General features: G+C 44.9%; 1 protein-coding gene across 2 annotated transcripts in view; it reads right to left on the bottom strand.

The window, feature by feature from the left end:
- LOC109889539 (SLIT-ROBO Rho GTPase-activating protein 1) overlaps nt 1-13639 on the bottom strand; it is a 158798-nt gene that overhangs the window by 36609 nt on the left and 108550 nt on the right. Inside the window, exons 9-15 of one of the 2 annotated variants that reach the window (XM_020481031.2) lie at nt 13080-13277; nt 12411-12495; nt 11083-11110; nt 8235-8343; nt 3781-3841; nt 2526-2603; nt 1645-1779 (exon numbers count right to left, since the gene is read on the bottom strand). In XM_020481031.2, the coding sequence (XP_020336620.2) occupies nt 1645-1779; nt 2526-2603; nt 3781-3841; nt 8235-8343; nt 11083-11110; nt 12411-12495; nt 13080-13277 (694 nt within the window). Of the gene's footprint in view, nt 1-1644; nt 1780-2525; nt 2604-3780; nt 3842-7550; nt 7585-8234; nt 8344-11082; nt 11111-12410; nt 12496-13079; nt 13278-13639 lie in introns of both variants that reach the window. The other variant, XM_031822956.1, reaches the window with a different exon arrangement.

Below are 13639 nucleotides of genomic sequence, written 5' to 3'. Positions count from 1 at the left end.
ATCTTACGTGAGTTCTCTTCTGCATGGTTCCTGAACACTTCAGAAGGATGCTATTTAAAGAACAGTCCCCCCCCCCCGCTCTTTCCTCACGATCACCCCACCTCACTCGCTGTGGAAGGCAGTAGACAGACAAGGCAGAAACGTGCAACTATACAACCTCCTGTACAGACACGTGTGTTTGTCCAATCTTGACACTGTGCTGGAGACAGGGTTTGATTCATATGGAGACTGCTGGCTGGGCATGAGGCCCACTCTCCAAGCGCTGGTATGTTAGACCTTAGAGAATGTAAACAACAGGGAATCCCCATCCCTCACAAGTGTAAGCCAATGCCATATCTCGCTCACACACACACACACACACACACACACTCCCCACCAAAGGCATTATAGCACATGTCGAGTACAGTACGTGACTCACACTAGCCAGTTTATTGTTCTTGAACAACAGTGGCTACTCCACTAGTCCACCCTCAAAGCCCTCGCATGACATCTTATAAGGTCAGAGCGAATCCCACAGAGGCCTGACTGAACTACGTCAGACCGTGTCACACCGCTGTTACGGTAAGAGAACAATATGTCCGTCTGTGTGAGAGTAGCAAAGTCACCACTGTTTGGTTTGGTGTAAACACTACTGTACTTCTGCCTTTCTACATTTCATCACCCAACACCAGGCTGTACGGTGAGCTTCGTGTCCCAGCTCATCCCATGAATGCTCTAGTCAGCGGAGGACACCGAAGGACACAAAGTGGTACTATTCACACCCAGGCACAAAGACAGGGTAACACAGCAGCATGCTATTGACGAAAACAGCCCAGACGAGCAAGTAACTATAATGTCAAGTCCCAAGGCTGTTTGTGATGATTTCCCCAAAGTGGGACATTACGAGTTGGCCTGCAAAGAGCATGTGAATACAGTCTAACTAATGACTCCGTGTCATCTGCTACACGTCCCATCAATGCCATGAACAAGGCCACTTAGGACCTACATGGCTCATAGAACACCCCTTGGTCTGGCTGACACACAACGAGTCTCAATGCACTCCCATTGAATATCAACACACTATGTTGAACATCATATGTATGCCCATAATGTGTGTGTGTGTGTGTGTGTGGTTCTCCGTTTGAGTGTGTATTATACTGAAGCACACCCAGCTGTGTGTAGACGATTGGTAACTAAAGCTGATGGGCCTCCCGGGTGGCGCAGTGGTTAAGGGCGCTGTACTGCAGCGCCAGCTGTGCCACCAGAGACTCTGGATTCACGCCCAGGATCTGACGTAACCAGCCGCGACCGGGAGGTCCGTGGGGCGACGCACAATTGGCATAGCGTCGTCCGGGTTAGGGAGGGTTTGGCCGGTAGGGATATCCTTGTCTCATCGCGCACCAGCGACTCCTGTGTCGGGTCGGGCGCAGTGCGTGCTAACCAAGGTTGCCAGGTGCACAGTGTTTCCTCCGACACATTGGTGCGGCTGGCTTCCGGGTTGGATGCGCGCTGTGTTAAGAAGCAGTGCGGCTTGATTGGGTTGTGTATCGGAGGACGCATGACTTTCAACCTTCGTCTCTCCCGAGTCCGTACAGGAGTTGTAGCGATGAGACAAGATAGTAGCTACCACGAAATTGGGGAGAATTTTTTTAAAAAGCTACTTACTGATACAGGAGAGGAGGTCGTTAAATCTTTCCTTGGGCAGGAGGGACTTCTCCAGGCCCCGGAAGTAGAGTTTGAGAACACCGGCCACTGAATTGATGTCGTGGTTGTTCTCGTCATCTGTCAACGGGTCGTTACCTGGGAGACCGATAAGTGTATGTGAGGGATATGTTGTATGCAGGCAATGATGTGATTTCCCCTCACTAGAAGGAAGTTAAACTTACACACTGGCAATGCCTCAGGACTACCTGGCCTGATGACTCCTTTGCTGTCCCCAGTCCACCTGGTCGTGCTGCTGCTCCATTTTCAACTGTTCTGCCTGCGGCTAACATGCAACCTTGTCCCAGACCTGCTGTTCTCAGCTCTCTCCCTCCCTTGTCACTCGCTCTCTTTACTGCGCCTGCTGTCTCAACCTCTGAATGGTCAGCTATGAAAACCCAACTGACATTTACTCCTGAGGTACTGATCTACAAACACTGATTATTATTTGACCCTGCTGGTCATCTATGAATGTTTGAACAGCTTGAAGAAAGATTTGGCTTTAATAATGGCCATGTACTCTTATAATCTCCACCCAGCACAGCCAGAAGAGGACTGGCCACCGTGCTTCTACACCTGCATTGCTTGCTGTTTGGGGGTTTTAGGTTGGGTTTCTGTATAAGCACGTTGTGACATCTGCTGATGTAAGAAGGGCTTTATAAATACATTTGATAAGTTCCTACCAGTGTAAACAAATGATTTTAAAATAGTAAATGAAGTGGCAACTAGACCAAGTCAAAGTCTGTAGCTGAAAAGTATTATATAATCAATTAAAGTCCACTCATATCCATTCATTTCAAATGTGTGAAGTGTCAATTGACTGTAACATGTTAATAACATCCCACCTCTCTCGAATGAGTTCTTTATGTCATTGATTTCCATCTGAGACCCGGACACACGGAATATCCCTTGATGTTGAAGGCCTGAAGAGAACAAAGAACAGAGCGAGAGAGCGAGAGAGACACACACACACTTAGTTCATGATGACAGGCAGCCATTACAAAAAAAACACCAGTGCAAAAAGCCAGTTTAAATCCCAACTAAAAGGCCACATCCCGTTCCTCCACCCTTCACTTTTCCAATTAAAGATAATTCAGGAGCGAGAGAGACCGCAATCAAGTCTCACTAAAGTGTCCTCCAGCCGGGATTTAATAAGGAGATAGGTCAGAGGTTAGCGCAGAGCTTAATTAGCCGATGTCTTCCCCGTCACAAGACGGCCGCCCCAGTATTGTAAGACGTCGCCGGTGTCCGCAAAACATGGAAAGAGGTCATTAGCGTCAAAGGATTAAGCCGACATGTTCTGTAGGAGTTTTATTAACGTGGCTTACAGTAATAGCCTAACTAACCTATTTGACAGCGTGTGTGAAGGAAGTGTGTGTGTGTGTGTTGCATCGTTAAGAGATGTATAGAGAACTCAGGTGCCCAAAAGCCTGTTTTAGCATGGGCAGCACCATTGAGGACTTTCAACCATTTTGAAGTAGTCAACTGGGTGGGACTTCCTATGGGTTAAGGAAGGATCACATAATTCCATCCAGGTCATCAGGAGGGATCACACCCTTTCAGTTTGTTTACCAACTCATTGAAGTAGTAGAAGGAATAGTAGAAGGAAATTGACTACTTCAAAATGGAGATGGCCTCAATGGCGCTTCCTGTGTGCTCACAGACGCCAATTAAAGGGACAGATACAATGTTGCGATCGCTCTACATCTCTACGGTTGCATCCCATTGCCTGTGTGGATGGTTGCAGTAAGCAAGATGGTATCTGCGTAGTCTTTCCCATGACGGACTAAAATGAAACGGATTCTAACACGGGAAGAACGGACACACGCAAACAATGAACACTGAAATTGACGGAATGTTACATTTGACCAAACTTGGAAAGGTCAAACATTGAACAGGTCAAACATTGAACAGGTCAAACATTGAACAGGTCAAACATTGAACAGGTGTAACACAATTCACACTTTTAAAAAGAGAAAAATCTGCACCAAATAGCAATTTGACTGTTACACTTGGTTGGCCTGCAAGAGGTGTGAAATTGAAAGAAAACCATAGCTGTTGCATTGCGAAATATTAGTAAATCACGGATGATCAACTCACCATACAGATTGATGAATCGAATACAGCTCTCGACCACGCGGGGGATAGCTTGTCCAGAGTCCTTGACAACAAGAGGAATGGCATGTCATTAGTGATAGATGGATCATCCTGACCTCCGGCGCAACATATTATATAGACTTTACACACACATTTATATCTACATGCATGTCCACCATTAGACTGATAATGATCGGTAACATTTTACTGAAGCCCCACTTATGTATGCATTTATAAAGCCTTTATAACAACTATATAAGACATTATACCGTCTGTCATAGGCATGAGAGGGACTACAGTAGTGTTACTAATGATCATATTGAAAGTTTACAGAGACGGACTGGAGTTTTGCAGCTGTAGAACCATTCACTCCCCTCAACAACATCTCCATGAGTTTAATAGATCACTAACTCTACAGTGGTGACTCACTGACCACAACGACAAGCCTGTGCAAGTGTTCCTCTTACCCAATACAACTCTACGGGGCTCCAGAGGTGCAAAAGGAATGGCCTCTTTATCATGTTAATGTTTTACGTCACCACTCGAGAGCACACTTGGGAGTGATAAGTGATGGGAGGTTATGTAACGGTGCTACTAACACACTCCTATGGAGTGGAGAGTGAGAAAAGGGGAAGAGGAGGAGCTGTCCCTTTACAGCAGGGGTCCCCAATTACATTCATCCGGGGACAGATTTTTCCCTGACCGGATGGTCGGGGGACTTGAACATTGTTATAAATCATTTGTACAGTGCAAACTCACCTCAAGATTCCCAAACAGATTGAGTATTTGACAAAAACACAATCATTTCAACCCTTGTTTACATTGGGATGAGTCTTTATGCGTGGGAATAGTTGGGAACAGATTTTCTAAATTAAAATAACCTGATTTAATTAAGCTAATTTCCTGGTGATTTTACAAAAATATAAAACACAACATGTAAAGCGTTGGTCCCATGTTTCATGAGCTGAAATAAAAGAGACATTTTCCATACGCACAAAAAGCTCATTCCTCAACAAAAACTGCACTAATATGTGAACATCCCTGTTAGTCAGAATTTCTCCTTTGCCAACATAATCCATATATAAGAGGCTCATTAAACAGAATTACCATTATATAGCTGCACCTTGTGCTGCGGACAATAAAACGCCACTCTAAAATATGAAACTGCCCGGGTGGCTGGTCTCAGGCGAGCCCGCAGGTGAAGAACTCAGATGTGGAGGTCCTGGGCTGGCGTGGTTGTTAGGCCAGTTTGATGTACTGCCAAATTCTCTAAAACGACGTTGGAGGTGGCTGCCAATTGCACGCTCCCTCAAAACTTGAGACATCTGTGGCGTTGTGTGACAAAACTACACATTTTAGAGTGGGCGTTTATTGTCTGCAGCACAAAGTGCACCTGTGTAATGATCATGCTGTTTAATCTGATAATCCATCCACCTGACAGGTGTGGCATATCATGGCAAAGGAGAAATGCTCACTAACAGGGATGTAAACACTTTTGTGCACAACATTTGAGAGAAATAAGCTAATTGTGAATTTGGAAAATATCTGGGATGTTTTATTTCAGCTCATGAAATCATGGGACCAACACTTCACATGTTGAGTTTACACACTTACACACAGGCACACACACACACAGGCACACACACCTACACATTCAAGGGCTTTTCTTTATTTTTTACTTTTTTCTACATTGTAGAATAATAGTGAAGACATCAAAACTATGAAATAACACATGGAATCATGTAGTAACCAAAAAAGTGTTAACCAAATCAAAATATATTTCATATTTGAGATTCTTCAAAGTAGCCACCCTTTGATGACAACCTTGCACACTCTCGGCATTGTCTCACAACCAGCTTCATGAGGAATACTTTTCCAACAGTCTTGAAGGAGTTCCCACATATGCTGAGCATTTGTTGGCTGCTTTTCCTTCACTCTGCAGTCCAACTCATCCCAAACCATCTCAATTGGGTTGAGGTCGGGTGAATGTGGAGGCCAGGTCATCTGATGCAGCACTCCACCACTCTCCGTATTGGTCAAATAGCCCTTACACAGCCTGGAGGTGTGGTGGGTCATTGTCCTGTTGAAAAACAAATGATAGTTCCACTAAGCACAAACCAGATGGGATGGCATATTGCTGCAGAAGGCTGTGGTAGCCATGCTGGTTAAGTGTGCCCTGAATTCTAAATAAATCACAGTGTCACCAGCAAAACACCATCACACCTCCTCCATGCTTCACGGTGGGAACCACACATGCGGAGATCATCCGTTCACCTACTCTGCGCCTCACAAAAACGCGACGGTTGGAACCAAAAATCTCACATTTGGACTCATCAGACCAAAAAGGACAGATTTCCATTGGTCTAGAGTTCATTGAAATTGTCTTCTTCGTCCTTTAGTAGTGTTTCTTTGCAGCAATTCGACCATGAAGGCCTGATTCACGCAGTTGATGTTGAGATGTGTCTACTTGAACTCTGTGAAGCATTTATTTGGGCTGCAATCTGAGGCGCAGTTAACTCTAATGAACTCATCCTCTGCAGCAGAGGTAACTCTGGGTCTTCCTTTCCTGTGGTGGTCCTCATGAGAGCCAGTTTCATCATAGCGCTTGATGGTTTTTGCGACTGCACTTGAAGAAACTTTCAAAGGTCATGAAATTTCCCGGATTGACTTACCCTCATGTCTTAAATTAATGATGGATTGTCGTTTCTCTTTGCTTAGTTGAGCTGTTATTTCCATAATATGGACTTGGTATTTTACCAAATAGGGCTATATTCTGTATACCACCCACTGCCTTGTCACAACACAACTGATTGGCTAAAACACATTGAGGAAAGAAATTCCACAAATTAACTTAAGACACACCTGTTAATTGAAATGAATGTGTTATTTCATAGTTTATATCTTTACTATTATTCTACATGGTAGAAAATAGTAAAAATAAAGAAACACCCTGGAATGTGTAGGTGTGTCCAAACTTTTGACTGGTTCTGTATTATTTGTGTTTGCTCAGAAAACTTAAGGGGCCATACAAACGCACCGGGCACGGGCTGACCATTGGGGAACGCTGCATTAAAGAAAACACATTCCTCTCTCCCTCAGAGAGTAGCTTACACTTTGCAGAAGTACCAGCTGCCATCTCTCTGCTAAGGCAGAGAACTCTTACAATCTTCTAATAATGTTTTGGCTCTGTTTTCACCTCAGGGAATATACACATGGCCCCAAACACAGAAATCATGACAGGATTCCAGGAATCACCGGCTACCAACGCTCTGTAGCGGAGATGGGCAGGGCCTGGGCCACTATAGTGCATGCTGATGTAATACAATCACATGTGATGTGAACACTAAGCCAGATGGGTATTGGATTTCTCCCAACATATACTATCAATGTAGATGTTGGAAGGTTTAAAATAATTGTTGGGTATTCTAATAATTGTACAATGTAATCTGAGCCAAATTGTAAGAACGGGGTAGATGTGGAATTTATTGGGTACGGGCCAAGTTATACTTCAGTATCCAGCTCAACCATGGATATAGGAATTAGGAAATCAAATGAAATGACATCTATAGATGTGGGCAGTTCAGTCTTTCAGAGCAAACCTCCAGGGAGTTAGTATTGCACATCAACACACACCAAGGTTTTCACAGACAGGAAGTGGCAGTGGTGTTAGGGGCAGGGCAGAAAAAGAGACAAACAGACAGAAGGGAAGTCAGTATAGACAGACAGGCAGCAGTAGGGATCGGTCCCTTTAGACTCCAGGTTCTCCACTCTACCTGGTGTCTGGCGTGCGAGTTCCGTCGTCCACGGCTACAAGGAAGAATAAAAGGAAGCAGAGAGAGCAGGAGGAGAGAGAGGCGAAACCCAGATTAAATCACCACAGCAGCCACCTACAGTACCACAGCCGAGCCCAGCCCTCACCCCCCACACACTGAGTACAGAGTGGCTATCAAACGCGGGGGAAGAAACAGGGAGGACAGCAGGGCACTATGAGGTGGTGAATCCCTTACTCTGGCCCCTGGCTGTCGCATATATCCTGCTGACAATGGCTGCTTTTATACCAGCCAGAGGAGAGAGAGAGAGAAAGACAGAGGGAGAAATACCAATGCCATAGCTGACAGCATGGACTCCGGAGGAAAGATGGAGACAAACATTGCCCCTCAATCCTCTCCTCCTTCACCCCCCCCCCACTCTGTGCTCGCGTGCCCTCTGCTCTGCCATTATTTCACCTCCCCTGGATTCACCCTGTCAGTACCAATGCTGTCTCTGTGCTTCCCCAGCGTTTGAGACTACACAGCTGCAGAGAAAACCCAGAAAAAAATAGAACCACAGAGTTGTAGTCGGCGTAATGATCAAACCCCAGGAAAAAGGCCAAGCGAGAGTGGTTGAGTTACGATCATCATTATGGTAACGGTCGGAGAGACGGTCGGTCGCGGTCCGAGGCCGGACTTGACCAGTACCTTGATAAAGGACTCCAGATTGCCATTAAACAACTTGACGTTAAAGACCGAGCGGGGCCTAGCCCTCCTATTCGTGCCACCGTGAGGTTTTGGCGGCACATTGGGAGGCCTAGAAGATGGAGACGCTGTTACAGAAGCTAGAGAAATCGTCCACCATGAACATACAGTGTAGATAGTTTGGTAAAACATTCTGACATTGAGAGTCCAGATGCTTAGACAAAGTAAACACGCATTTTCTAAACTATGGCAAAAAAGTGACTTGTTGTGTTGTCGCTTATGGGGTCAAGCCTGTTCTGAGAGTTTCCGAGTGTTCGTCGTGAAATGATGCTGGGCCCCGATCTGATATCCCCACTAGTCTCATTGAGCGGTCACCAACTCCTATAGTTAGAGGGTTTGATATCCTTCCTTTTCCTTTCCACCAAACATCAAAAGGTCATGAAAATAACGGACCTGCTGGGTGGAGTGTGAGGGGGCGCCGTGCGGTAGCATCCACCTCACGACATGTCCCGGTGGGTGAGGGTGTGTGTGGCACCCTGGGCGGGGGGTGGTTGTCTCGTGAGTTAGTTCAGTAATCTCACGACTGTTACCAGCGGGGTTGTCCCTCTAGTCATCCCCCGTTGCTCCTCTACCCACGCTGATATTAACTACTGTCATTGTCATAGTTTCCACTGGAATAGGCAACGAGAAAAATGCTCATGGAGCATAACTAACGAAATGACAGTTAACTAAAATGTACGCTTAATCCAGTCTGAAGTAATATAGAGAATTTATTATACAAGAGACAAAATGGACAAGTTCTACAGCACAACGGCAGAGTCATGTCTCAAGTGTAAAACGAATGACTCAGTCCATGCTCTCTGGGAATGCTGTGAAGTCCAGAAGTTGTGGGCGGACCTAGAAAGTTTGCTGTCAAAAGTATTACAATGTAAACTTTGTTTTAATCCGTCTGTCTGCATATTTCAAGACATGGCATATGGGGGTGTAGTGAGATACACAATGGGCTGGACGATTCTCTTCTCATCACTCATCTTGAAAAATTGTATACTAAAAAGTTGGAAGTCAATCTGCCATCATTAAAACAATGGAAAAATCAAATGATTTATTATTGAAATAGCATGGGCAACTGAGAAAAACAAATTGGTACAATTTAAGGCCAGGTTACAAACAACAATACAGGCACTAGGGATGGGGGTGTGAGCATGTGGGTCTGGGCAGATGAGATGTAGTCATTGTTTATATGTCTAAGTTGTTATTCGTAATTATACGTTTGTATGTGGAGTAAACCATTTTACTCCACATACAAAGTGTCAAAACAATCAATATATCAGACTGCTTAAAGTGGAGAGAAAAGTTTCATTATTCACAGAATCACCCATAACCTTAAATGTGATCCGTTTCACGTCACTACTTCACAGGCGAGACATTTCAACGTTTTCTTTTTTAAATTATCAAAATGCATTTTGGGCAGAAATGGAACATGTGAACTTTCATGTGCCTTAATAACAAACTTGTATGCAATCTGTAAATACGAATACAATGGTTAAATTACGAGCCTAGTTGGTTTAGCCACGGAAACATTTAGGAACCTTCCCACTAGCCATGATTGGCTGAGATAATGGATGGGCTGGACATACTGAGAGATGAATTCGGATTGGTCTGCCATGTAGCATATTTCTGTCTATAACATGAGCTTCTAAGTATGTGTACATACAACGTGGCATTAGAGTTGGGATTATGGCTCATTGTTTAGCTAGCTAGATGTCTAAACCAAAGACTCCACTATGCAAGTAACCATTTCACTGTACTGTTTACACCTTCTGTATCCTGTACATGTGATAAATAAACATTTTATATAGTTTGTTTACCTGAGACGGTAATGCGAAGAACAACATGACCTGTACCAAAATCAGATTAGGATACAGGGCAAGGACTAGATAGTGAATTTTTACTACTACTTTTTGCTTCAACTTTCACCACGTTTAGTCTTGAAAATCTTTGGTTATTTACTACACTCCCGTACTCACTGTTTAGCAAATGGCCTCACATGTGAACCCTTAAAGAGATGGGTGGGGCTAAGGCTTTAAAGGGTGTGAACAATGCTGAATGGGTGTTGACAAAGAAGAGCTCTCCAGTCGGTGTACCAAAACATTCAGGGGCCATTTTCTCAAAAATGGGGTTACAAGTTTATCAACTTTCAAAGCAGAATTACATTCCCATTGTTCCTTAACTGTGGTGATATACCATTTTCTAGCTCTGAGTCTCTACTTTTATCCAATGTAAAAACACCATTTCAAATTTAGGACTGATTCCAGGTGGTGAGTCACAAATAATCCCTCCAAAGGGACTTTGATCTAGATACTAACACACAGTGCATTTGCATGCAAATGACAGTGTTTCTCCCTCTCTCTCCCCCTGTGAAAGAACATTGCTTTGCTATCTGAGAAAATTCAAGGGGGGGGGGGGGGGGAATTCAGAATCATTTCCATGCCATGCTAGGCATATGGCAAATTAAATCCAAGGGGAGTCCAGAGCAGTAACATCTGCTCTCTCTGCTCTGCTGTCTATCTCTCCAAGGTCAGGAGTTAGGATACAGTAGGAATTACTTCACTGTGCACATAGTGCTAAGGGAGAAACTTTTCAGATGCCTAACTCTTATTTTCTTTACAAACCAGTGTAAATGTGTCTAGACGTTATTGGAAATTTGACTCTAGGATGATAATGTTCGCAATGGAAAGTACAATGACTTTTGGGGAAGGTTTTTAAAGAACTGAATGTGGACAACTCGGTCTTATAAAGGGTCTTAGTAAAAACTAAGAGGTTTGTATATGAGATAGTGGTAGTGTCTTACCTTGTGGTCATATAGTCCCCTCTGTGACCTGTGGAGACCGAGGGGAGAAAAAGGGGAAGAGAGAGCGATTAGAGGGGGGACGTGAGATGAGACTTGGGTTGACTTGGTTTGAGGGTCAGATTGGGAATTTAGCCAGGACACCGGGGTTAACACCTAACACCTAATGACCGCAGAGAGTCGGGACATCCGTTTAACGTCCCATCTGAAAGACGGCATCCTACACAGGGCAGTGTCCCCAATCACTGCCATGGGGCATTGGGATATTTTTTAGACCAGAGGAAATAGTGCCTCCTATTGGCCCTCCAACACCACTTCCAGCAGTATCTGGTCTCCCATCCAGGGACTGACCAGGACCAACCCTGTATGCTGCTGGCCAAAAGCGGGATTTGCCGATGCACTTGGGAGTCCAGTAAAAATAGGAAGAGGCTATATGTATGTATATTGAATGTTTATGTTTTCCACCAGGTCCTCCAACCAGGGGAGGGGGTGGTTAAAATTAATACAAATAAAAGATAGACACATGACGACTCACACACAGTAACACACACACTCACACAATTGAAAGCTTTGTAGAAGGCAGGATCCCTTGGCTCGTCATAGGGACGAGCCAAGGGATCCCAATTCTCCATCTCAACTCCCTGTACAGTCAACAGATTGACAAAGACCGACCGATTGAGGCCACCCTGGGAGCAGCCTTTATTGTTGCGATCAGGATCAGGAGGAGCAGCTCAGTGTTGACAGAAGCTTAGTCAAAGGCCTTGAGGAGATATACCACCGATGTAGAACACAGGGACCCCAGACATAACAGTAATATGCGCTAATGCTGCCGGGCCATTAAGCTAACCGCTAATCAATCTCTAAGAGGGATAATACAGCAGCAGTGCCTTTAGCTCTGACTTGGCTCGCTAATGGTGAGATTATTTCTCAGTCGTGAGACCCGATGGAGAAAGTAGCACAAGGGAAATGTTACCACGTCCAGAGGAGATTGAAATGGACCATTTTAGAATCAACCAAGTATGTTTTTAACTAGCTGAGTTCTAAAGCACAGCATTTCGTTCAGAAAGTGCATGCAATCTTTCTCTTTCACTTAGCCAGGAGGTCCTTTACAAACCCCAGCCCACTGAAAACAGACAATAGCCAAAACTTTGAGTCAGTGTACTGTTTAATACATATGGAAACCTGCTTAGTTAACTGAGCCAAACCAAGCCCAGTCATTTTCCTCCTGTCTTGATGGTGGAATGACCGACCGAGGGGAGACAGACAGACAGAGGGGAGACAGACAGACAGACATGAAGTAGGCCATGACACTGGGGTCTCTGACCCCTTACCTTCTCCCAGAGTCCTCTTCAGCAGGTCGTGCTTGGCCTGCAGTTTGGAGATGAGATTGCTGCCCTCCAGAAACTCCCGGAATTTCTGTGGAGAATTCAGAGTAATTACTAGGGCTGATGAGCCAAGTGAGCGTTGCCTGCCCTTAAGACACCAATCTCTGATAAGGCAGCCAAGGGCAAAGGACACAACGACAATGGGAGGTTTAAAAAAATTTAATAAAAAGTTTTATCGCACCATGTCCATCTTTAGACCGCCAGGAGGACACAATAACAGAGAATAGCCTAGTCGCTCACTAAGGAAGAGATACTTTTGGAGAGCTTGGTGTCAGAGTTACATTGCCCAGAGAGGGAATACATTATATAAATCAGCATTTTACTAGAAAAACAGTACAGTGAGCACATATTTTTGTCACATGCTCTATTAGTAAGATACATTACAACTACTATCACGACACCGCGGATCACAACGATCCAACGTTGTCCACATGTATTCATATTTTCCAGCCAATCGATCAACAGCAGCAATTTCTTTCGCGACTGTCAGTCTGAATTCAAAGTCAGCACAAAACTTACTGAAAATATTTTTGCTACTGTGTTCAATGAATATGACCCTGACCAGTTCTCTCCAGTCATAACCCAGAGGTTACCATTAGCGGGCACTCGACTCACCATGAAGTAGAACTGCTCCGTCTCCTGCTGGTTGGCCCTCCGCTTGGCGATGCTGGGCTTGCTGAGGTAGGTCTCCGACACGGTGGACTTGACCGACTCGGTGGAGCGGCTGTGGTGGAAACACTCGGACACGTCATAGTCTTCGATGGTCACCATATCCTGTATGGTGGTCAGGGTGGCCTCTGACGTCTTCTTGATCTGAACAGAACACAAGAGAGGACCACAACTTTGCCACAGGTGTAAACACACATTCAACTGTAGGTTGCTTTCCCTCGAGTAACGACCACTGACCCAAGATCCAGGAGACCGAGGTTATGACCCCTAAACTACAGGCACTGGCTGGGAGGGTAGATGAGTGAGTTGCAGAAGTTATGGAGTGCTCGAGAGACTTAGTGTTGCGTCAACGCAGTCAATCAATATATATCTATTTAACTGTGTTAAGCCTACCAACACGACCCAACGGTAGCCAAGTCTGAGCGCTATCAGAGTACAGCATGGTTGGTACCATATTGTAACCAGGGCTCCCGAGTGGCGCAGCGGTCTAAGACACTGCATCTCAG

Source organism: Oncorhynchus kisutch, linkage group LG4, assembly GCF_002021735.2.
Source record: "Oncorhynchus kisutch isolate 150728-3 linkage group LG4, Okis_V2, whole genome shotgun sequence".
Classification (NCBI taxonomy): domain Eukaryota; kingdom Metazoa; phylum Chordata; class Actinopteri; order Salmoniformes; family Salmonidae; genus Oncorhynchus; species Oncorhynchus kisutch.
This window is presented reverse-complemented; position numbering and strand designations above follow the sequence as displayed.